The 21222-nt window shown below is 57.6% G+C and overlaps 11 protein-coding genes across 11 annotated transcripts; 6 read left to right on the top strand and 5 right to left on the bottom strand.

The window, feature by feature from the left end:
* Positions 1 to 1043: 1043 nt before the first annotated feature.
* SPRG_01722 (hypothetical protein) lies at positions 1044 to 2593 on the top strand (the record flags this gene model as incomplete). Its single annotated transcript, XM_012340089.1, has 2 exons — positions 1044 to 1617; positions 1641 to 2593. The coding sequence occupies 2 exons, from the start codon at positions 1044 to 1046 to the stop codon at positions 2591 to 2593; spliced, it is 1527 nt and encodes a 508-aa protein (XP_012195479.1).
* Positions 2594 to 2701: 108 nt separating this feature from the next.
* Positions 2702 to 4344, bottom strand: SPRG_01721 (hypothetical protein). The gene is made up of 4 exons (XM_012340088.1): positions 3921 to 4344; positions 3682 to 3865; positions 3087 to 3627; positions 2702 to 3041 (listed from the first exon to the last, which is right to left on the bottom strand). Exons 1-4 carry the CDS (start codon positions 4303 to 4305, stop codon positions 2886 to 2888), a joined length of 1266 nt encoding a protein of 421 aa, XP_012195478.1. The 5' UTR covers positions 4306 to 4344; the 3' UTR covers positions 2702 to 2885.
* A 772-nt stretch (positions 4345 to 5116) lies between these two features.
* On the top strand, positions 5117 to 6723 carry SPRG_01720 (hypothetical protein; the record flags this gene model as incomplete). The annotated part of the gene is made up of 5 exons (XM_012340087.1): positions 5117 to 5547; positions 5596 to 5804; positions 5849 to 6011; positions 6065 to 6352; positions 6406 to 6723. Coding segments are annotated over 5 exons (1352 nt in total), but the record flags the coding sequence as incomplete, so codon positions are not given.
* Positions 6724 to 6726: 3 nt separating this feature from the next.
* On the bottom strand, positions 6727 to 8125 carry SPRG_01719 (HAD-superfamily hydrolase). Its single transcript, XM_012340086.1, has 7 exons — positions 7949 to 8125; positions 7768 to 7904; positions 7587 to 7711; positions 7333 to 7499; positions 7135 to 7259; positions 6985 to 7083; positions 6727 to 6937 (listed from the first exon to the last, which is right to left on the bottom strand). Exons 1-7 carry the CDS (start codon positions 8094 to 8096, stop codon positions 6758 to 6760), a joined length of 981 nt encoding a protein of 326 aa, XP_012195476.1. The 5' UTR covers positions 8097 to 8125; the 3' UTR covers positions 6727 to 6757.
* A 262-nt stretch (positions 8126 to 8387) lies between these two features.
* Positions 8388 to 9151, top strand: SPRG_01718 (hypothetical protein). The gene has a single exon (XM_012340085.1). The coding sequence runs from the start codon at positions 8445 to 8447 to the stop codon at positions 9039 to 9041; it is 597 nt and encodes a 198-aa protein (XP_012195475.1). The 5' UTR covers positions 8388 to 8444; the 3' UTR covers positions 9042 to 9151.
* Positions 9152 to 9602: 451 nt separating this feature from the next.
* On the top strand, positions 9603 to 10642 carry SPRG_01717 (hypothetical protein). Its single transcript, XM_012340084.1, has one exon. It carries the CDS (start codon positions 9608 to 9610, stop codon positions 10616 to 10618), a length of 1011 nt encoding a protein of 336 aa, XP_012195474.1. The 5' UTR covers positions 9603 to 9607; the 3' UTR covers positions 10619 to 10642.
* Positions 10643 to 10945: 303 nt separating this feature from the next.
* On the top strand, positions 10946 to 12122 carry SPRG_01716 (hypothetical protein). Its single transcript, XM_012340083.1, has 3 exons — positions 10946 to 11645; positions 11712 to 11765; positions 11819 to 12122. Exons 1-3 carry the CDS (start codon positions 10971 to 10973, stop codon positions 12020 to 12022), a joined length of 933 nt encoding a protein of 310 aa, XP_012195473.1. The 5' UTR covers positions 10946 to 10970; the 3' UTR covers positions 12023 to 12122.
* Positions 12123 to 12138: 16 nt separating this feature from the next.
* Positions 12139 to 12912, bottom strand: SPRG_01715 (hypothetical protein; the record flags this gene model as incomplete). The annotated part of the gene is made up of 1 exon (XM_012340082.1): positions 12139 to 12912. The coding sequence occupies one exon, from the start codon at positions 12910 to 12912 to the stop codon at positions 12139 to 12141; it is 774 nt and encodes a 257-aa protein (XP_012195472.1).
* A 207-nt stretch (positions 12913 to 13119) lies between these two features.
* SPRG_01714 (hypothetical protein) lies at positions 13120 to 14450 on the bottom strand. Its single transcript, XM_012340081.1, has 8 exons — positions 14401 to 14450; positions 13967 to 14359; positions 13827 to 13919; positions 13691 to 13776; positions 13575 to 13628; positions 13466 to 13525; positions 13354 to 13416; positions 13120 to 13304 (listed from the first exon to the last, which is right to left on the bottom strand). Exons 1-8 carry the CDS (start codon positions 14429 to 14431, stop codon positions 13137 to 13139), a joined length of 948 nt encoding a protein of 315 aa, XP_012195471.1. The 5' UTR covers positions 14432 to 14450; the 3' UTR covers positions 13120 to 13136.
* A 3713-nt stretch (positions 14451 to 18163) lies between these two features.
* SPRG_01713 (hypothetical protein) lies at positions 18164 to 19146 on the top strand. Its single transcript, XM_012340080.1, has 5 exons — positions 18164 to 18417; positions 18467 to 18526; positions 18579 to 18737; positions 18794 to 18940; positions 18989 to 19146. Exons 1-5 carry the CDS (start codon positions 18175 to 18177, stop codon positions 19040 to 19042), a joined length of 663 nt encoding a protein of 220 aa, XP_012195470.1. The 5' UTR covers positions 18164 to 18174; the 3' UTR covers positions 19043 to 19146.
* A 562-nt stretch (positions 19147 to 19708) lies between these two features.
* Positions 19709 to 21162, bottom strand: SPRG_01712 (hypothetical protein). Its single transcript, XM_012340079.1, has 7 exons — positions 20812 to 21162; positions 20698 to 20760; positions 20589 to 20650; positions 20487 to 20538; positions 20313 to 20422; positions 20040 to 20259; positions 19709 to 19994 (listed from the first exon to the last, which is right to left on the bottom strand). The coding sequence occupies exons 1-7, from the start codon at positions 21154 to 21156 to the stop codon at positions 19782 to 19784; spliced, it is 1065 nt and encodes a 354-aa protein (XP_012195469.1). The 5' UTR covers positions 21157 to 21162; the 3' UTR covers positions 19709 to 19781.
* Between the last annotated feature and the right edge of the window lie 60 nt (positions 21163 to 21222).

Genomic DNA, 21222 nt, shown 5'->3' with positions numbered 1-21222 from the left:
AACGTTAAAGTGCTCTCTTGATGAGCATCGTTGACGCCAGCTTGAAGCATAGCGCCTTTCCTCGTGCTGCTTCCTTGGCGAAATTCCTCGTTCTTGATCAGCACCGTACGGGTATCGACGGGCGACGAATCAGGGCGTGACAGAAGCAGCGAGCCCGCATATTTCGCGTCTATTTTACGGCTCTGGATCGGAGATTCCTTCGGCGTTTTCGTGCCACCGACATCAACGCGACGTGTCCCTTGCGCCCTTTTCACACGCGTCTTTTCCACACACACCGGTGGTTTTTCGGTGTAACTGAAAACACGCCACTTTCGGGCGACAACACCCAGGCTGGAGAGAGCAACGCCTAGTAAATATGCTCGCGTGTCACTGCGTTATTGCCTTGCGTCCTTGCACACAAATGACGCAACGGTGTTCGGTGGTCGTGAGCACTGTACGGGATCTCCAAGGGATGCGAGTTGCCGTCTTCAAGAGCTCCACACGATGGGCACCTATTTTGCACAAGCGCGCTGCTTACATGAGGGGCTCGAACTCGTGCTGCATGTGGGTCGTGTCGCCTCGATGCTCAATTGCGCATGGGCCAGAAACTAGTGTGCACATTGCGTGCATTCAGCCACTCGTTCGCACACGGTGAAAATCAAATGGTTGCTGCCTCGTGCGCCCAACCCGGAGTCGTCCAACTGTGCGGATTCCACTTTGACATTGGATCGAATCTTCGAAGACTTCAGACGTGACATGTGCAGAAAAGGGTAATTTGAACCTACACGTGACCACAAAATGGCTCAAGTCATATGTTGCCGTGTTAAATTGTTCATCTAACGGGGAAAACCAAGCTGTGTGCGACGGACGGGCCTATCCCACGCCGCAACAGCGATGCACGACAACCCATTATTGAGATTCCAATGCTCGCTGTATTGAATCTTTCACCACTGCTCAAGAATCTACGGCCGTCAGCCACTCGGACGAAGAAAGGGGTGTAACACGGCTGAGGCCAGGGAGGCTCTGCGCCGTCGACCCCTCTCCTCACTTTTCAATTTTCGATCATGTCGACACCGATCGAGCCCGCGCAGAACCGCCGCGAGGTGTTTGCCAACCTCGACCAAGCCACGTTCTCCAAGGCCCATGTCCGCGCGATGCTCGTCGCCGGCTCGGGCTTCCTCGTCGACTCGTACGACAACTTTGTCATTGGCCTCATCGTGCCCATGATTGCGTGGGAATACTACCACCAGAGCAGTCTTCCATCGTCGCAAGCCGATGGCTGGGTCAAGGCCGCGTCGTCGTGGGGTAACGCTGTCGGTCAGCTCTCGTTCGCCGTCCTCGGTGACATCCTCGGCCGCAAGAAGGTGTACGGCATCGAGCTCATCATCTTGATCGGCGGTGCTCTTCTCTGTGCGCTGGCCGTCTGGCCCATCAACGGCGAGGCCGACAACGTCTTGATCCTCATGGCGGTCTGGCGCTTCATCTTGGGTATCGGCGTCGGCGGTGACTACCCCGTCTCGGCTGTCATCACGAGTGAGTTTGCGTCTAGCAGTCGCCGCGGTCAGTTCATCGCTGCCGTCTTTGCCATGCAAGGCTTTGGTATCATTCTCGGCGCGGGCATGGCTTTGTGCTCGCGGCGTTCAAGGACATGATCATCTCAGGTGGCGCCGTCAACCTTGGCTACTGCTGGCGTATTCTGGCCGGTTTCGGCGCGATCCCGGCTTTGGCTGCTGTCTACTGGCGCCTCCGTATTCCCGAGACGCCGCGCTTTACGGTCGACGTCCTCGGCGATGCCGAGCAGGGTGTCCGCAACGCCAACCAGTTCCTCGAGGGTACCAAGCACGACAACAACGGCACGGTGCCCAAGCCCAACACGGCCAAGTCGTTCCGCGAGGCCTTCACGACGTACTTTTGTCAATGGAAGAACGCCAAGGTGCTCATCGGTTGTGCGGCCTGTTGGTTCTTCCTCGACATTGGCTACTACGGCACGTCGCTCAACACGCCCGTCGTGCTCGAGACAATCGGCTACGGTGCGCCCACGACAACTGGCAACCAGAAAATGTACGACGATCTCTGGAACCGCGCCGTGGGTACGGTCTTGATCAACTTGGCCGGCACGGTGCCTGGCTACTGGTTTACGGTCTTTTTTGTCGAAAAGTGGGGTCGCAAGCCGATCCAATACATGGGTTTCGTCATGCTCACGCTCCTCTTCCTCTTCATGGCCATCTTCCTCAACGACCTCAAGACCAACCACACGACGATCTTTGTTGTGATGTACTCGTTCGCGCAGTTCTTCTTCAACTTTGGCCCCAACACGACAACCTTTATCATTCCGGCCGAAGTGTTTCCGACGGCCGTGCGCTCGACGGGCCACGGTATCTCGGCCGCCTCGGGTAAGGTCGGTGCTATCATTGCGGCCCAGTGCTTTGCGGTTGTCGCCAAGACGTGGGGCTTTGACCGTGTGCTGTACATCTTCTCGGCGTGCTGCTTTATGGGTCTTCTCTTCTCGTTCTGGGTGCCGGAGACCAAGGGTCTCACGCTCGAAGAGCTCTCGGGCGAAGACGCCGAGTACAACGAGTCCAAGACGCCGTTTCCCAAGGAAGCCGGCATGTAGAGCAGACCATCGTACATATTGTTTGCATCCTATTTCGTAACGTTTCATCCTTGCATTGTGTTGATATGGAACAAAAGGTCTTGACAAGGGAATAAGACAATGTCTCCTGGCGCGATGCACACAATGTCGTCTGCGACACGTAATTTCGAGTTAGTGCTGCAACGCCACAAATGCCGTTTGATGCGTCCACAGTACTGTACACATGTATACAACCTGCTACACTTATATGTTCATGCACCGCCTGCGGTGCTCACCACCTCAAGGTGGTAGAGCGCTTGCCGCTCAACCATGCCTAGGCCATGTTGTCATCGTGGTAGTACGGGTGTGGCGACGCATCAGTGTTGTGGCGCGGCGACTCGACACTTGGCGCATCGTCGTCGTCCTTGGCCGCCTCGATGGGCCGCAGACAGCACAGGCACGTGCAAATTGTGAGCAGCACCGCGCCAGCCTACGCACATTCTCAGTCGTCTCGGAGGGTCTCCGACGGGCTTACGACAAGGAACCACGGCAAGAGCACATACAGCGACGTCTGGATCGACGTTTCGAGGCGCGCAGCCAGGAGCACAAAAGGGCTCACGAGGGCGAGAAGCCCGAGCAGCAAGCACGCATGCATGCCATAGGACGGCGCCGGTGCTTCGCCGTCGCCTGCTGGCGGACGCATGGTCATCGCGCGAAGCAGCGGTGCCGCGAGGAGCGCCAGGAGGAGCCACACCGGAAGGAAGACGAGCCACCACGAGACAGTAATGACACCGTCGATGCGCAGTGCCAATAGGATCTCAAACGAGAGCGAGAGCACGCTCACGAGACACGACCGCGCAATCTCACGCATGAGGAAGTGCACGGGCGCATCCGGCTTGGCGCGGAAGGCATCGTAGACTCGGTAGGCCACCAGAAGCTTCTCGCTCAAGTAAAACCCTTCGAGCACGAAGAGCGGTGCCAAGACGACGCCGCAGCTCCACGTGACCGAGCCCTGGAGCTTCATCGCGACAAAGATCTGCGTCAAGACAAACAGCAGAATATGCAGCACCACCGCGCTACGGACAGCAGGCCTTAGCACATTCTCGTACACCGTGGTGTGTCGATCGTACCATTTGGCAAGGCACCGCGTGGTGCGCGACGGGCGGTCCGACGTGTCCACGTCGTCGGTCGCGTCACCGGCCGCCATGGAGCAGCCTGTCCAGCACAGGTAGATCGCGTCGAGAAGCCACATGGGGGCAAACACGTTGATCCAGGACCAGTCGACGTCGTTGTCGGCGCGGAGGCACCACAAGACTAGCAGCGCGCGTTAGCATCGATCTAATGTATCGTGCATCAAATGCAAGCGTACTGGGCACCAAGAGCGCGAGGCCGAGGCCGAGAAGCACCGCCATAAAGATCATCATCTTGGCACACGCGCTCATGGCCGCGACGGCGCCAACGGCCGCAGTCACAACGTCGTCAAAGCGCATTTCGCCAAAGTCGTTCATGACGCGGAGGCCGTCTTCGCCCATCGTGTCGTAGATTTCGCGCTGCTTGGGGTCGCTCAAGACGTCGTAGGCCGCCTTCATGGCTGTAAACTCGTCCTGCGCCTCGGGCGTGTTGCCGCGCTTGTCCGGGTGCAGCTGCAGCGCCTTGCGGCGGTAGGCCTTCTTGAGCTCGTCGGCCGAAGCGTTCACGGCGACGCCCATGAGCTCATAGTACCGCGTGTGCTTGACCTTGCTTGGCGCGGTCATCTTGGACAGTCCGCCTGCCGCCGCAACTCGCCCAATGGGTTCAGGTACAGTGATGGAAAAGACCGAATTGTATTTTTATTATACCATCTCTAGATATTTGTATGTATGATAAAAGATCGAAAAGAAATGACACGGTTTCCAAGTGGAGCGCGGCTTTTTTAAACACACATTCAATTCTGCATACAAATACCAAGTTCGAAGCGCGATTTAGAATGGCGCGTCGACATCGCCTTGTCTATACAGGGCCGTCAATTCAGCTGGAGCGTGGGCACTTCAACTGCAAACGGCAAATTGCCTCTTGACGCAAGTAGCTTGAGTCGCCAACGAGCTGAGTAGGCGAGGTCTTGGTGACACGAGAACGGGTCAAGTGTAGGTTCCAGAGGCCGACGAAGGTGCGTAATGGGAGGTTCCAGATCCAACAAACAGCATAAAGGCGCATGTCCAAAGCTTGCAAGACAGGAGTTGACCACCATTGTAGCATACACCATGCGGGCAATTCCTTTCCATCTCGGCACTTGGCACCATAAAGCGAGATATAGCTGTACGGATACCATCCAGAATTCGCTTATAAAAGACATAGAAAACATTGGCCATGTGCTGCCGACGCCGGCGTGGGTACGCTCGACACGCTGGACGCCACGTGGATCGAGCCAGCATCTGGTCCCTCGTAGTAGATGGCGTCGGCAAAGAGCGCTGCGATTTCCATGCCCGTACCGTATGGCGACAAAGCGTCGCGCCCGTGCTTATGTAAGCGAATTAATTGGAGACATGCCACTGGAATTCGCCGGACGATTGCTACCGGTACAGTGCACGATGAGTCACCTGCGGCCATGGATCCGAGCGGCGCGCCGCTCGTACAGCGTCAAGGCGACAGGCTACACGGCGATGGGCTCGTTCCATACGCCTAGCATTGACGACATCTTTGAGCAAGGCGCCATAGAGCTGCCCGTGGTCATGGATGACCATGGCCCCCCGACGGCGTTCGGAACGCCGATGCGCCAGCACTTCTTTCTCGACCCAGCGTGGACGTTTATCAACCACGGCGCCTTTGGCGCATCGCTTCGGCCGGGCATGGCGGCCGCGCAGCAGTGGCGGGAGCTCGCGGAGCGCCAGCCACTAAAGTTTTACGACCGGGAGCTCTTCTTTTACCTCGTCCACGCGATTCAAGCCCTTGCCAGCGCGTTGCATGCGCCACCGAAGGACGTCGTCTTGCTGCCCAACGCCACATCGGGCCTCAACGCGGTATATCTCCCGGCCTCTTTGACCGATTTCCTTTAACTGCCACGGTAGGTGATTCAATCGATGGCTGCGACCATGCAGCCCGGCGACTCGATCTACAGCTTGGACGTGGCGTACGGTGCCGTCAAGAAGCTCCTGCATCAAGTGTGCGCCGAGAAACAGCTCGTCCATGCATCCCACGCCTTGAGCTTTGCCGACGCGCACGACGACGACGCGATCATTGCGCGTATCGCCGAGACGCTGCCCGCGTCCGGCTGCCGGTACCAGCCGACGTTCATGTTTCGCATCGATACAAGCGTTGTAGGCTCGTCGTTATGGACCACATCACGTCCAACACGGCGACCGTGCTGCCGGTCCAGCGCATCACGGAGCTCTGTCACGCGCGTGGCATCCCGGTGCTTCTTGACGGCGCCCACGGACTCTTGAACCTCCCGCTTGACTTGAGTGCCATCGGTGCCGACTTTTACGTACAGGAAGCTCGTCGTTTGCCATCTTTTTGAACGCAAGTGGTCTATTCTAGGTTGGCAATTGCCACAAGTGGCTCAGTGCGCCCAAAGGCGCAGCCTTTCTGCACGTCGCGCCGCACTACCAGTCCATTATACGCCCCCAAGTGCAGTCCCACGGCATGGACGACGGCTTCCAGAGTACCTTCCTCTGGACAGGGCTCCAAGACTACGCGTCGCTCCTCGCACTCCCCGCCTGCCTCTCGTTCTGGGCATCGCACAACGTCGAAGCCGTCCGTGCCTACATGCACACGACGGCCGCCGACGCAGCGACGGAGCTCACACGGCACTGGCAGCTCCCGCCGGTAGCCCCGTCCGCATCAACTGCATAATTGTCTCAAGCTCTTGCTTTTTCTAGGCGCGCGATGTCCCGTCCCACAAGCAGTGCAGCATGCGCCTCGTAGCGCTGCCGCCGCGCGTCTTTGGCACGTCGTCGACGCCGACGTCCGTCGACGCCAAGCTAGTGCAAGACTCGCTGCACTTTTTGCATGCGATCGAAGTGCCCGTCAAGTGCATCGAAGGGCACTTGTACGTTCGGCTCTCGGCCCACGTGTATAATACCACGAGCAACTATGCACGGCTCGCCGACGTGGTGCGGTCGGCCTCGGTGAGCGTGTAGTGTGCCAATGTAATAGACCAACTTTGGTCTTTAAAAGCAACAGCGAAGATAAAGCCGTATCCGTGGCTGATTCTCCGCGCTGCGTCAAGGCTTACTTGCCTGCAATCGCACGCAGAAGCGTATGGGGCAGGCTGAGCGTGCCGTCGTTGATGATGACGACGTCAAAGATACCGAGGTACTCGGCGAGGCGTTCTTCTTGGCTATGGTTGAGGAACCCAATCTTGATGATGTTGTGCACAGGCAGCCCTGTCGCCATTTGGGCATCCCCGACCTAGTTCGAATCGTTCAATCAAGAGAGACATCCTCTTGGCATGTTACCGAGTCGCCGAGCAAAAGCACATTGTGGCGCGCTTCGCATTCCTGCCAGAACGAGCTCTCACGCAGCACAGTCGCGTTCTTGTTGTGGCAGTGGATCAGCTACGCCATAATGCATCAGCTTTCGAGTGGGTGGCAGGTGGCAAATCGTACCGGGTCGTGGAACCCGAGGAGCTTCCCACTGGGCTCTTCAAACCGCATCACGTTCGAGACGATGTGGAGGTTGGGCGTAAAGATAGCGTCCTTGTAGATTTTCTGGAGCACATTGTGGATGACATCTACAATAATTCCACACAAAAATGATCATCATTTTTTTCATGGATTTTGTGCATTTCGGATGCGGCGAACTACCTGCTAGACCCGCCGAGAAGATGAGCGTCGGCACGTTGTGCGCAGCAAGGTCGCGGAAGAGCTCAGTAAAGCCATCGCGAAACTCAATGTCCGACTTGGCAACCGCGGCCTGGACGTGGTGGCGGTGCATCTTGTGGTCCACAAAGAGTTGGTGCTCCGTCGTCCACCTAACGATGCAAGCGCGTCATCACCCATCGTAGAGTTCATTGATTGCAACAACAAAAAGAGGTCTGTCAACGCGATTGACGTCATACCATTCGATCATGTGCGGTTCCTTCTCGTCGTGCGCAAGAATCGGCGAAATTTCAATCGGGTAAAACTTCTGAAACAGCGCATTCGACTTGGCGAAAAACTCTGGATCGAGCACGTGACTCGAGGCCTAGTCATGTACAATCGTGTTAGCCTGGTCTCGGTTCGTATTGTGATGACGCGCACCAGCATCCCATGGCACGAGTGGCCGCGGCCCCCGTCCTTGTTGAAGTACGGCGTCAACGTAAAGTCAAAGTCGGCAATCAAGAGCAGCTTCTCGGGGCCGTCTTGCACCATCTTGTGCAGCTTGGTCGCAAACACATCTACATATTGCTTACGGCTTACGGAGCAGTAGTTTGGTCTGTACCAGGGTTGGCGATGATCGCACGGGGATGGCGCGCCTCGTTGTTGAGACCATTCGCTCGCGTCTGGCTCGAGGCGGCAGATGCAAGACCGAGTGCAGAGGCCACGCCCACCGAGGCGGCGCGGGTCGGTGTCAAGAGCGACCGGAACATCCTGGGTGTGGTTGAAGTCGGGTTTTGTGGTGTATCCGGATATGCCGGCTGGTATCCGGACACATGGATGGCCAACGCCGTGGGGATCGAGGGATGATTCCAGACCACCGATGATAACACGAGGGAAGCATGATTGTTTACGCCGATGGCTCCATCGACCGTTATCGTTGTCAACCTCTCATGACGAGATGCGTGGGGAGGTTGACGGGACGCGCTTGGACGTTATCCGGATGCGTTCCCGCCAAGTTGCACTTGGCGCGTCACGTGGGAACTCTGCTGATAGGAAAAGTTCAGACGCCCAACAACCACGTCAGCTAGCGTCATCTTTTCTTTCACCTCGTCACTAGCATGGGCAAGCGCAAGGCTGCGACGGATGAGGCGCCGGTCGTGAAGAAAGCCAAGGCGGCGCCCGACTGGCGCGTCGCCTTTCTGCGAGCGGTCAACGTCGGTGGGCGCGTCGTCAAGATGGCAACGATCGCAGCGCACTTTCGAGCGATGGGCTTTCAGGATGTCTCGACCTTTCTCGCGTCGGGGAATGTGCTTTTTGACGCGAACGGTGCACCGCCATCCGAGGACCTCGAAGCCCGTATTGAGAGGTACCTGACCGCCCATGTCGGATTTGAGATTCCCGTCATGGTGCGATCCAAGACGCAGCTCGAGGACCTTGTCGCGTTCGTCGATGCGAACGCACCGCACGGCGCGTCGACGATCCACGCCATGTTTGGGAAAACTACCTTCTCAGACGACCAAGTGGCGCTCGCAATGACGTGGGCAACCGCCAGTGACAGCTTTGCGGCAGCGACGACCGACACGCTCGTGTGGTTTGCAGAGACGACGATGAGCAAGTCGCCGTGCTTCAATAAGCCGTTCGAGAAGCTCGTGGGAGCGGCGCTAACGCTACGCAACATGAACACGGTCCGCCGCGTGCTCGCCAAGCTCATTTAGACCATTCGATGCGAGCAGAAGAGTCCGATTTCGCGCCTTGCGGTGGTCAGTGATGTCCCGTCTTCAGCGCGACATATAACAAAAAACAAGATGGAAGCAAGCCATGGCAACCATGTCTACTCTGTTGCATAGCAGCGAAGACGCGGGTCACCAACTTTAAATAACTGAGTGGAAATTCGGGTAGACTACTATTGGCAAGAGTTGACAACTTCTAGTTGTTCGGGAATGGCTATTAACTGTTAGTTGAGGCCCGGCTGAGGTGTGCGATAAGAGACGCGCTGCACTGGTCATCGTTTCTTGACGGTGGAAAGGCCGCCGACCAGACGCGTCTAGTACTTGGGCATGCGCCCGATGCCACATCCTACTTGAGCTGGAAAGAGCCAATCCGGTGCGGTGCTGGATCCGAATTCAGCGCCAACGAGGATCGAACCGGGTGCTAGATATCGAAGTTGGAGCCTCCGCTTCGAATCCAGAGCTCTGTTTTTGTATGCATCTCGAAGCCAAAATCGAAGTTCATCTGATGGCGAGAGCGAACCAGATCCAGAAAGGCCACAAGGCAAATTAAAATGTGGTCTGCACCCAGTTGCCATTCTTTCCTCGACCGTCCCGGCGCCAGCGAGATGAACCCGCCGCGCGCGCCAGCACCCACCAAGCCACCGCGCGTCTCGGTGGGCGTGCCCAACTGGGCGAAATCCGACGTCGACATCCTCCTCTCGCTCGTGGGCGAACTGCTTCCGCTGACGCAGCCGCAGTGGCAGCGCCTCGCCCAGATCTACAACAAACACCCGGACCGCCTCCACGAGCGTGACTGGGAAGCTGCGAAGCGCAAGTTCAACAAGCTCCGAAGCACAGGACGTGCTGGCGACCCCGACTGCCCCGAAGATGCCCGCTGGGCGCGGGCGCTCCAGCACGAGATCGAGCTCAAGGGCGACAAGAACTACCACGAGGACGATGATGCAGGCTCGTCACGCGGCGACAGCTCGACGCGCGACGACGACGAGGCTGCAGTCGACCATCCCATGAGCGAGCGGCGCGAGACGCACAGTGACGGCGATGCACAGAGCATTGCGCGCGTCGTGCCTCCTGCCACCGACCGTGTGTCGCCCGAGCTGCCACGCGCCTCGCGGGTCGCTGTTGGCGAGCCATCCGAGCGGTCCTACGTCGAGACCGCGCGCCGCGTGCGCAAGCGAGCACACGACGAGTCGGTGACCACCTCGGACGCCGACGCGACCGTATTCAAGCGCCTGTCGCCGGCGATGGACGCCGAGACGCTGCAACGAGGTGGTCTCTCGACGGAGATCGTGACGCTGCTCATGCTCATGGACGAGCGATCGCAGCTGCGCATGGAGCAACGCGAAGAGCGCGAAGACGCCCGGCGGCGCGAGCGGGAAGAGCGCGAAGAGGCCCGGCGGCTCGCGATGGAAGAACGGTACTTGATGGAGCAGCGGATCCGCGACGAGCAGCGCCGAAAAGACGAAATGCGCCACGAACGGACCGAGCGCCTCCAGATGCTTTTATTTTCCAAGCTCCTCGGCGTCGACGTGAGCAAAGTAAACGAGGACCCACCTACTAACTAATCAACAAGCACCGCCTTGCACTCGTTTCAAGCTCAATAGCAATACAGCGGGACCGGTCGGTCATCTCAGCGACCAGCCGTCCCTTCATTGAGCACCCCTCTGCATCACAGCCAGCATGGACCATGCCACAGCTTCACACACCCGTCACCTGAACTTGACGAGGGTTGGAGGTTGCCTCAAGCCCACCGGGACCGGGACTTCACAACAAGATCTGTGCCACCTTGCAGTCTGGCCAATGGCCTTGCGAGATTATCCGGATGACCCAGGCCTTGTGTTTCTTGTGGGTTGTTTAGTATGGTCGCTCTGCCGTTATCCGGATAACCAGGTCGGCTTGTTCGGAGCTGACGACACGATGAGCGGCCGGTCCCACGAGACGATGACCCGCAGCAGCAGCACGCCGGAGGACCGGTCGCGGCTCCTCACCGCGCCGCTTCCGCCGCATGAGGAGGCGCAGGCCGTGCGCATGAACGTGCTCAACAGTAGCGTGCAAGAAGCTCGCGAGGCGACGAGCACGCGGCTTATGGTCATCGCGCTCGCGGTCTTCAACTTGCCGCAGGTTATCGCGGCGAGCATCGTCATGGGCCTCTACTGGGACGACGCGGGCAACACGCGCTGCGACCGCGTCAAGTACTGGACGCTCTTCCATGCGATGCACCTCTTCTTCACAGTTCTTGTCGAGTGGGCCGTCTACTACACGCATCGGCCGACGATTCGCAGCCCGTGGGCGACGACCAGCGTCAAGTCGGCGCTGCAGTCGGCCAAGTACGGCATGGAGCTCATGGGGCTTTTTTGGTTCCTCGTCGGCAACATGTGGGTCATCTCGGACGAAGACCACTGCAGCACGCAAGGCGACGGGCACATGTACAACATGGCGCTGGCGATGATCATCATTTGCTACATCAAGATCTTCCTGCCGTGCCTCATCCTCATGGCCCTCTTGCCTGTTGTGTGCTTTTGTCTTCCGTGCTTGATTCGCATCCTCAACCGCATGCAAGATCCGATGCGGGGCAAGGGCGCGTCCAAGGAGGTACTATGCAATAGCGACACGGCCTCCTCTTTCGGCCTATATCTCATGCATGTACACTGCCATTAGATGATTGCGGCGCTCTCGAGTGTACCCTACACCCCCCACCTTTTTCCAGACGAGGTATGCGCCTCGGACACGTGTATCAAGTTGATATATATTTATCGATTCAATAGGACGCGAGCTGCTGCATTTGTCTCAACGAGTACGACGAGTCGCAGCACGTGCGCATCTTGCACTGCAACCACCACTTCCACAAAGAGTGCGTCGACGAGTGGCTCGTTGTGAACGCGACGTGCCCGACCTGCCGGACCTCGATCGACCCCAACCACGCCGAGCCCGCAGCGTCGTCGGGCCGCGACCCAGGCCTCGTCGTGTAGTATAGCACCGTAGGACTAGTAAACAGCCTTCTTTTTTCCATCCAGCACACATGGTAGTAGCATAAAATGACGCAGCAACACGGCCGTTTTGTGTACAGAGTTGAAAGATTGATACTTTACGCAAGGGCAATGTCAAAGCAGGTCGTGTACTCCTCGCCGACACCGTAGACCTTGTCAAAGACCCAGTGCCACACCAACGATAGCACTTGCGTGGTGGTGTTCTTGGTGTTGCGGGTGGTTGCGTTCATGAATGGCAACTGGAACGACCCGGTGCACGGCCGCCCTTGACGGGCACGCGGCTGGCCGTACTTGGTCGTCTCACCGCAGAGCCCGTCGTCAAAGAAGCCTCGCCCAAGCTCCATTAAGCGTGTGTCGTTGGCCTTGCTTCCAAGCGGCGTCGTGTCATTCCGGGTCGTCTTGTTGCTCCCCAAAACGTCCCAGTAGACGTACCACGGTGTGTTTTTCGGGTAGATGCCGTCGCAGCCGCGCGGATCCTTTGGTTGGCACTTGTCCTTGGTCACGTGGCCGTTCTCGTTGTAGTAGAACGTGACAGTCGCGCCGGGCGCGCAAACGAGGCGCGGGTGCGTCGTCCGCTGCAGCGGCTGTCGCTGCGTCGGCGCGCAGAGCAGCTGCGACGCATTCCGGTTTTCGAGGCGGTACGTCATGAAGCGGTCAAAGACGATGCCGTCGCGCAGCAAGGCGTCCCGCGATGAAAAGTTGCGCGCGTATCCGATCTGGTCGCCACACGTGATGGCGTCGAGCCAGCTGTGGGCGTGGACGTCGTGCAGCCAGAACGACGTGAGAGAGAGGAGAACGACCGAGGTGCGCATGCCGCGTGGAATGTAGAAATGAAATCTCGCCACCGTCGGCGTAAAGCGTAAAAACTGCATCTTGCTTTTACGCAACAAAAGCACACTGTTGTTGGTCCCGCGTGCTGGCTCGTTTCGTGCTGATGTCGCGTCGGGCCGTAATGTAGCGCCTTGATGGGGGTAGGGTGGTGTGATGCTATCGGAGCGCAATGGCAGTCACAGGGGTGGCGCAGACGATTGCAACGTAACCAAGCAGAGAGAAGGCAGCGGATGGAAGACAAGAAGGTACATCTCTCTTGTGGGGTCTAAAATTCCTGCAACAGCAACGTCGCGTACTCGCGGCACTCGGGGCTCTCGTCCGTGAGGAGTTGTTCCACGAGCATCTCGCCTTCCCCGCGCTTGACGCGGTCAATGTTGTCGGCATGGGCGACAGCGCTGCTGTACAAGGCCAAAATCGCATTCCGGCGCAGATCCTAGTCATCGTCAGTGCGTGCGACGAGGCATGTGTCGTGCAGGACGTACATCGTTCGGAGACACCAAGTGGTGAAGGAGCAGGCCGATGCCACCCGCTTCGCCGACCAGATCCTAGAATACCAGTAACACGTCCATCTTGATAGATGTATCATGTGTCTACCTGGTTGAGCGTGTTGCGGTGCACGCCATGGCTAATGGCCCAGGCCGAGCACTCGTTCGTCTAGGAAGCACCGTGAATGGAAACTTACGTCATGGGAGATGCAACGTACATCTTCCGTGTACGCCGGCGACAAGAGCAGAATCAAGCTGGGAAGACCATCCACCTACATGTAGCATATCCCAGAGATACGTCCGACAACGCATCTTGTATCCAAGCATAACAAACCTCGCGCAACATGTTCTGTGCGTGGACGTCGCGACCCGAGAGCAGGTTGCCCATGGTAAAGGCGGCCGCGCCCCGCACCGGTTCGCCTTGTACCCACGTTGTCGCACATAGAAGCGATGTGCTATCTGTCAAGTACCTCGGCCAGCTTGTGTGAGCTCCGAGAGCTGTTCGATGCAGTTGGTCTCGTTGATGAGCACTTGGCGCGCGTCGGCGGAGGCGGCGGCGTTTCCTACGTAGGGCGTGCGAATCCGAACACAAAAGGGAAGCGGCACGGACCAAGGTAGCCCAGCACGGCACGCTGGATGCCTTCGTGCTCGATCGTCGTTTCGAGGGACTTGATGACTTGCTGCAACACGGGCTCGTCGAGAGCGAGCTGGTGCGTCGTGAGGTTGGAGAGCGCGAGCGTGGCCGCCGCCTGCATGCGAATGTCACTGTGGTCGAGCTGCTCCGCGACGGTGAGCGCCAGCTGCGCCGGGTCGATTGTATCTGCCGGGTGCAGGTCGAGGTCGCTGTTGTTGCAGAGCTTGGCGAGCGCCAAGAAGGAGGGCACACGCAGCGGCAGCTCCGTCTTTGCATCGCGCACGAGCTCGATCAGCGCCGGGGCGAGCGCCGTCTCAATGTACTCGGACTGCACCAGCCGCTGGACGGCCTTGAGGGCAGGCGCGCCGCCTACAGAGTCGCGTCAGCGCCACGCAAGCGCGTCGACGGACCTTGACGCAGCTCGTTCGCAATCGCAAGCATTGGCTTCCAGGGACGAAATTGCACTGTTTACGCCAATCAACAACCAGGCCGGCATTTTTAGCCAATCCGCGCGAGGTTGCCTCGCATGAGCAAATCAACACCTTGGGACTACGATGGAGCATTAGTACCGGGTATTCTGTGTTCCTGCTTGGGCCGTCCAGGTGGGGTACGAGAGTACTAGATTACTAAACTAAGAAATATGGAGGAGTCCATGGCTCGCATGTCTGGTGATGCAATTGTGCATTCCTACGACACGGATGTAGCCGTCGGTGCGGGGTCAGAGCAAGTCGGCACGCCAGGTTTAGGTGAGACGCACCACGCCGCATTTTGAATTGTCTCTCAGCGTCAATGGCTTGGCAAAAGCTCTGCAGATCGCCGCGCCAATGACGGTGGTGGCCGCAGCGACTGAAGGTCAAAGTAGTAGTGCAAGGTTGGCCTGGAAGTTGCAACTCCGACAGACAAGCACAAAATTCCGGATGCTAAACGAGCCGAATGCAAAGCAGGTGTGTCGTTCCTCCACAGGCTATACAGTCGTCTCGCACTGGCACCGACAATGTTCTTCGACCGGTCCATATGACAACCGACATCGTAAAGTCGACCCTGGACGACGACGACTTGAACCGATTATATAAACTTGAGAAGCGATGGGCGAACTACGTTCTTCCTTCGGCGCAGCGCGACAGGTATACGCTGGTGCCACTTGTGCTGCATCCACCACAGAATCTTGGGCTTCTTGCGCGCGAGCGTCTGGAGGTGTATCACGCTCTGTAGCTTCTGAAGCGCGGGCTTGACCCGGCTCCCTTTCAACCGCGGCGAAGCCTCCTGTGTTGGCCCTTCCAACGGCTTGCTTGGCGCGGAGGTTTGTGGCATGAGCGAGATAGCCCGAGGAAGGAGCTTGTGTGCCAGTGGCGGTGCGCGTGGTGTCGGTGGGTGGCTCGGTAGCGGCGTTACCTTGATGGGACTGCGCACGGCGAGCAGCTGCGGCGTCCACTGGTCGTCACGATATGAGCTGCGCGTGTTGTCATTGCCAAGCGATCGCGTCGGCTCTCCTTTTCGCGGCGATGAGAGCGGCGTGACCATGAGCTCGCCGCAGAGACCGCCTCTGCCCACATTCATAATGACCGACTTGTCGTCCAGCGCATTGCTGTCGCCAAGAAAGTAGACGCGGTCGCGGGACGTGGGGGGTTTGCGCGGGGACCGCCCGTCGACGCACAAGTTGGTATCTATCGCAGCATCAATATAGTGTTACCACCAATATTGTCATCAAAAACAGAAGAATGTTGTACCCAGTGGGGTCTGGACCGCGGCGGCAAAGATACTGCCGTTGGTGCTCGGGCGTGTGTGCCGGTGCCGACGGGATGATCCGCGCGTTGGCGATGGGACGCCAAAATGAGCGAGTACGAGCTGCGACGCCCCTCCCACCGTAGCAGCTGTCTTGGGGGAGCTACCCCTCGGCATCAGTGATATCGTTGATGTTTGCGTCACTTGGCGAGCGCGAGCTGGGGGCATCTTGACATAGCAGTACCGCCACGATGAGAGGTGGGATGAGATGCGCATGGGGCCTCGTGTCTCGGTTGCTGCTGTATGTGGATCGTCAACGGCGCAACCGAGCTCCGTGTGTGGACTGATAGCGCTCTCCTCATTGAATTCGCCATCGGTGTGCTGTTCGTCGATGGACCCACGCGTGAGCGGTGGCAGGTTCGTCGTACTGGCGCTTGATGTGACAGGGGTCATCAGCGGGGCCACTTTGACGCTAGGCGATGCAAGACTCGGAAGACTCGGAAGTGTCGATGCCTTCGTGTCACCGAAACTCGTTTTGATAGAGCGTTCGGGCAAGGGTGCAACGGCCGCGGCGCATTCAAAAGCATCGTCGCCCGTATCCGAGCCGTCGCTGCCAAAGATGACGGCGTTGGAAGGGTCTTCAAGGACCGGGTTGAGGGGCGGTGATGGCTCGTGCAACGGCGGCAGCTTGATTGGTTTACCCGCTTGCTCAATCTCAAGCTCAATCTCGGCGATTGTGAGCGGGTGCTTGCGAATCAGCGATACAATGTCCTTGTAGAATACGTCTATCAATGTTTGAATGTCAACTTTTGAATGAATGGAAGGTGACGATACCCGAGAGGTGGCGCAAAATGGCTCGGCCGCCGCTCGGCGGGTAGTCCATGATGCTCTTCCAAAGCAGGTAGAGCATGTTGACGTACTAGAATGGCGTTTAACACGATACAAGTACTGTCGATAAAAGCTTTTACATCGTCAATCTCGATCGAGTCGCACCAGATATCTGCGCACATCATGAAGTCCATGGACAAGGGTGCAAGGTACCGATGAGTTCAAACAGCGACTCGTGGAACGATGGGTACTCGATATACGCTTCATGCGCCGAGACGTCGTGAGACCAGTCTTCCTACTCCATTTGTGACCACCACCGTACGCGTCGGATCGCCATGGGCGTACTTGGATACGCGCGACCGACTCGTCGAGGGCGAAGAGCTCAATGAGCACCTTGTGGATCAAGAGGAAGAGCTGCTCGTAGCCCTTGTAGTTCATGGCGATCGCAGGCGACACGACGATGGCTTTCCAGAAGAGCCGTGAGAGCCGCGCCATTGTCGGGTGCGGCCGCAAGCTCATGCGCACCTTGAGGTTGTCCTACACAACATCATTTTTATCTTCAGAAATGTATATGCGTGATGTACATCCGAGTAAAATCGAGGTCGCCTTGGACGTAGTACGCTGGTGGTGGCTGGTCGGGCGCGGCATTCAGTATGACGCGGCTAGGAAGCGTTGGGGTGCGCTGAACGAAGAGGGAGGTGCCGTACCCACTTGCGGCGTGGTCCAGCGCTTGCTTGCGCATGTCTTCCATCTCCTTGCGCGTGACGAGCCCGATCGACGCGTCAATCGCGCCTTCATTGCGCCCGCACATCATGTCGAAACGACGGTCGCCACGAGCGTTGTTGGCTAAATTTGTAGTTGAGTTTCAAAAATGTAGCGTTCCAGTGATTATGACGTACATGTGTTTATTTCCTTGGTTTTGTTGTGGAACCACGAGTTATTACGTACATACTAGTAGATTTTAGCCTTGCTACTAGTACTCTATTTCTTGGTAGTGCCCAATTCGACTGAAGTACTCTCGTCAAAGACTCGAGGTTCTCGTTGTTTGCCGTTGTTGGTCCTGCCATGACGTCGGTGTTGAGTGGTCAATGCTCAGCATCAAGCCGATGCTGGTGTGGTCTGTGACCCAAAGCGTAAACTGATGTCTGGGTTTCTCCATGCAGATTTATTCGCTCATAGCTCAGCTACATTTACGATGAAATGTGCGCTGCGCAACATGGAGGCCATTGGGCTGCCGCAGCCGACGCTCAAAAAGTGTGACGAGAACGCCTTCATGCTGAGCGAAAACTACACTGCGTGATAGCGCCGCAGCTCGTATCTCGATGTGATTGGCTCACCCGAGTCTGCTCGCTCACATCACGAACGACACGCTGTCCATACTATCCCAGCACGCCATCCCCAGCGCCATCCCTATGGTCCAAAGAACCCTATGCAATATTTTGCTCGTACACTGCTATGATCAAGTCTCGTCATAATCCGGCTACCCGTAGCAGGTTGTCATGCAATAATAAATGTATGCCCTTGTTGTCCATGCTTGCTGTCCTCCGATCCTGACTCTGTTACTGAATATGACGGAATGAATGGACCTACATTCGCTTGCGCCGCCTCTAAAAAGGACGACATTGCCGTATTCCATGTGCCAGCAGCAGACACCCGAGTGGACGGTGCGCGAGTTCCCTCCAATCGTCGGCCTCGAACTCCTCGATGGTATCGAGCGCAGGCGCTTTGTTCTCTCCTTTCTTTGGTGCGTCATCGTCGTTGCACCAGTCGTGGCGGCCGGCCAATCCTACGTCGACCTGCCAACCGCGTCGGCACCATGGCGCAGCCCAATCGTGTGGGGCGCTGCGTGTGTGCTTGCAGTCTTTCTCAAGTTTTCGGTACTGTGGTTTCTTGCTGTGTTTGGTGGCGATGACAGTATTGCCTTAGATTCGGTACTGCAGCACGTGGCCCACCGCGCGCCGTGTGGGCGCCTACTACTGGCAGCAGGTACATGACGACGCGATGCATAGCGTGCAGAAAATGACACCTTCGAATGCAGATGTACGGCACGGACGTCCGGCACACAACGTTGGGTCACTTTGTTCGCTTGGCCGAGTACCACATGGAGAAATTTGGCCCCCACGCGTCGCTCGAAGAGATCCAAGTGCACTACTGGACGCGCTGGTCGATTTGGTCGGTGGTTGTGCTGACGTTTTTGGTACGAATCCAGCGAGTCTCCGTCGTATGATTCTTTGGATGATCACATCGAACCAGGCGACGATGGTCTGGTACAACCAGATTGTGCTACCGGTCCCGACGATCTACCTTGCTGGTGTCGTGGCGGTGACGGCGGTGACGGTCGCGCTGCAGTACCTCTATGTGCAGCTTCCACTCTACGCTGCACTGCAACTCTGCCCCGAGGTAGTCGACTTGTTCATCGAGTCCAATGGTATTGATCGATGTGCGTAGCTTGGCATGACTGCGATGAGCGACGAGCGAATTCCATTTGCGATGCCCATCTGAGTCCTCGGTCGCGCTGCGTTTTTGAACCCTTGCGATGCGAAGGATATAGTGGTATCAACCGCTATGCACTGCGCGCGATGAACCGAAGAAATAATGCAGTCGTGCAGTCGTTCTAAAAGTTTTGCGTGTCTCTTTTCGGCCACAACCCGAACGAGCCTCGAGGTATCTGGTGTGCTGAGGGTATGACCACATTTCTGGTCGCTGACATTGGATCTGCACGACTCGCACCAGATTTTAATACCATTCTTCTTCCAAGACACGACCAGTGGTAGCATTGATCGTGCTTGCACTCGGTAACTTGACGACACACCGGCATGCGTCTCGCTCAGATACTTGGATGTGCGATTGAAAGACGAAGCGAGGTCATGGCTGCATCTCTCTGTGTACTATGCGCGGCTCGCGGTGCAAAATGCAAGAGAGCTTCGTCGACGAGCGTGCCGGCTCAAGGCATCGACATTCAAGTCCTGTCTTCGCGCTGGGTTGCGATGCGCTGTTGATTTGACCGATCGCGTCATGAAAGGCGAGCCGATCAAAATCGCATTTGAGAATGCTGGCTCTCGGGGACTGGTCTTGGAGACCTTGGAACGAGCGTGATACCTCGGTCATGCGCGGTGACAACGATGGCTGCGGCTGCAGGCCGATCGACACAGGGAACCCGTCGTATTTTTCTCAGGCAATCGATTCAAAGGTCAAGCGTCTAGGACGAGCATGCACACAGTATATGCTTGAGGTGGGGACTCTAAACGACCAAGTCGTCGGCCGACCAGACGTGGAACGAGTGATCGTAGAACGACCCGCTACCGACGGTGCGCGTCGACGGCTCGCCATACCACCAGTCGACGCCATACGCGAGCGATGTTTGCTTGGTGTAGTGCACACGCGTCTCGGAGCTTTCTGGCGACATGTTTAGGATCTGGAATCCGTTGTGCATACAGGCCGCGAGGAGCCACGTCTACAAGCGCCTACATCAGATCCCATAGCGTATCTTAAACTATACCTTTTGCTCGGGGTGCCACTTGAGACGCCAGACACCGCCGCCCGTCTCGTGGCGCAACAGCGGCATCGACATTTGGCGGGCATCCCAGAGCGTGATCGCTTCGTCGTAGCTGCCGACGGCCACCAAGTGTTCGTCGAGCGGGTGGGACTGTACGCTGCAAACACCCATCGAGTGCACGTCGCGCTTGAGAAAAGTCGGTCGGTCCATGCGCAGGTCCCATCTAATCCAGACAATATACGATATCCATCTTCCCAACATGGAAGAAGATCGCACCCTTTAAAGACAGCGTCGTCGCCGCCCGAGTAGATCACGTTCTCGGCATGCGCATGCCACGCCGTGATCCACACTTCAATGTCTTGGCCAAACATGTCGTGGGCGCGCCACTGTTGTGTGGCATTCCGCATGGATAGTACTAGGTCTCAAGATATGGATAGGATGATTGGTTACCTCGCGGATGGCTTCGAGGCCCGACGGCGTCTGTTGCCACACCGAGAGGTTGCTACGTGGCTTTCTCAGAAGGGCAATTGCACATCGGTCGTGCGCGTCTACCTGTTGGATTGGCTCACGGCGATCTTGGGGTCGGGCGTTGCGTGTACGCGGTTGTTCCAGTCCTATGAACCCAGGTCCATGCGCATCAACCACACACCAGCAAGCTCACCAGCGACAAAAACATCGTGTCCGAGACAGGCGTCGTCGCATACGGCACCAGCGCTTGGTCCTCCTAGTGCACCACCTGACGTCCAGAATAGAGGCTCATGCAGGATGCGCCTACCTCGGACCATGCGAGAAGCTCGAGGGTGCCCGCCGCCGTCGCGAGGCCCAGCAGCGCCTTCTCGTACACGCGGTCGCGCGACCACTTCATGTCAAAGACGCCGCTCTGCATGGCGTGCGTCGATACGTCGGTCACAGTGACTGCGTTGTTGGCGTCGCGCGCCAAGGCATGCAGCCGGACGGTACCGCTGCGCGTGTCGGGCAGCGGCGTCTCGCCGGGCGCCGCCGGATGCTTGGTCAAATGGTACGTGCCGACGGCCATGAGGTGCTCAAGGCCTGGGACGGCGCAGCTCTCGACGCAATCGGCGTGCTGCTCCGTGTCCCGCGTCGCGTGGGTCGTGGTCATCGCGCTTCAATTGCAACTTGAACGGGTATAACAGTGTTGCGCCATTGCCAAAGTGTTATGGCTGGA

The sequence above is a fragment of the Saprolegnia parasitica genome (genome assembly GCF_000151545.1).
Source record: "Saprolegnia parasitica CBS 223.65 unplaced genomic scaffold supercont2.4, whole genome shotgun sequence".
NCBI lineage: Eukaryota > Oomycota > Saprolegniomycetes > Saprolegniales > Saprolegniaceae > Saprolegnia > Saprolegnia parasitica.
Note: the sequence above shows the minus strand (reverse complement) of the source record. Positions and strands in the feature narration are given on the sequence as shown.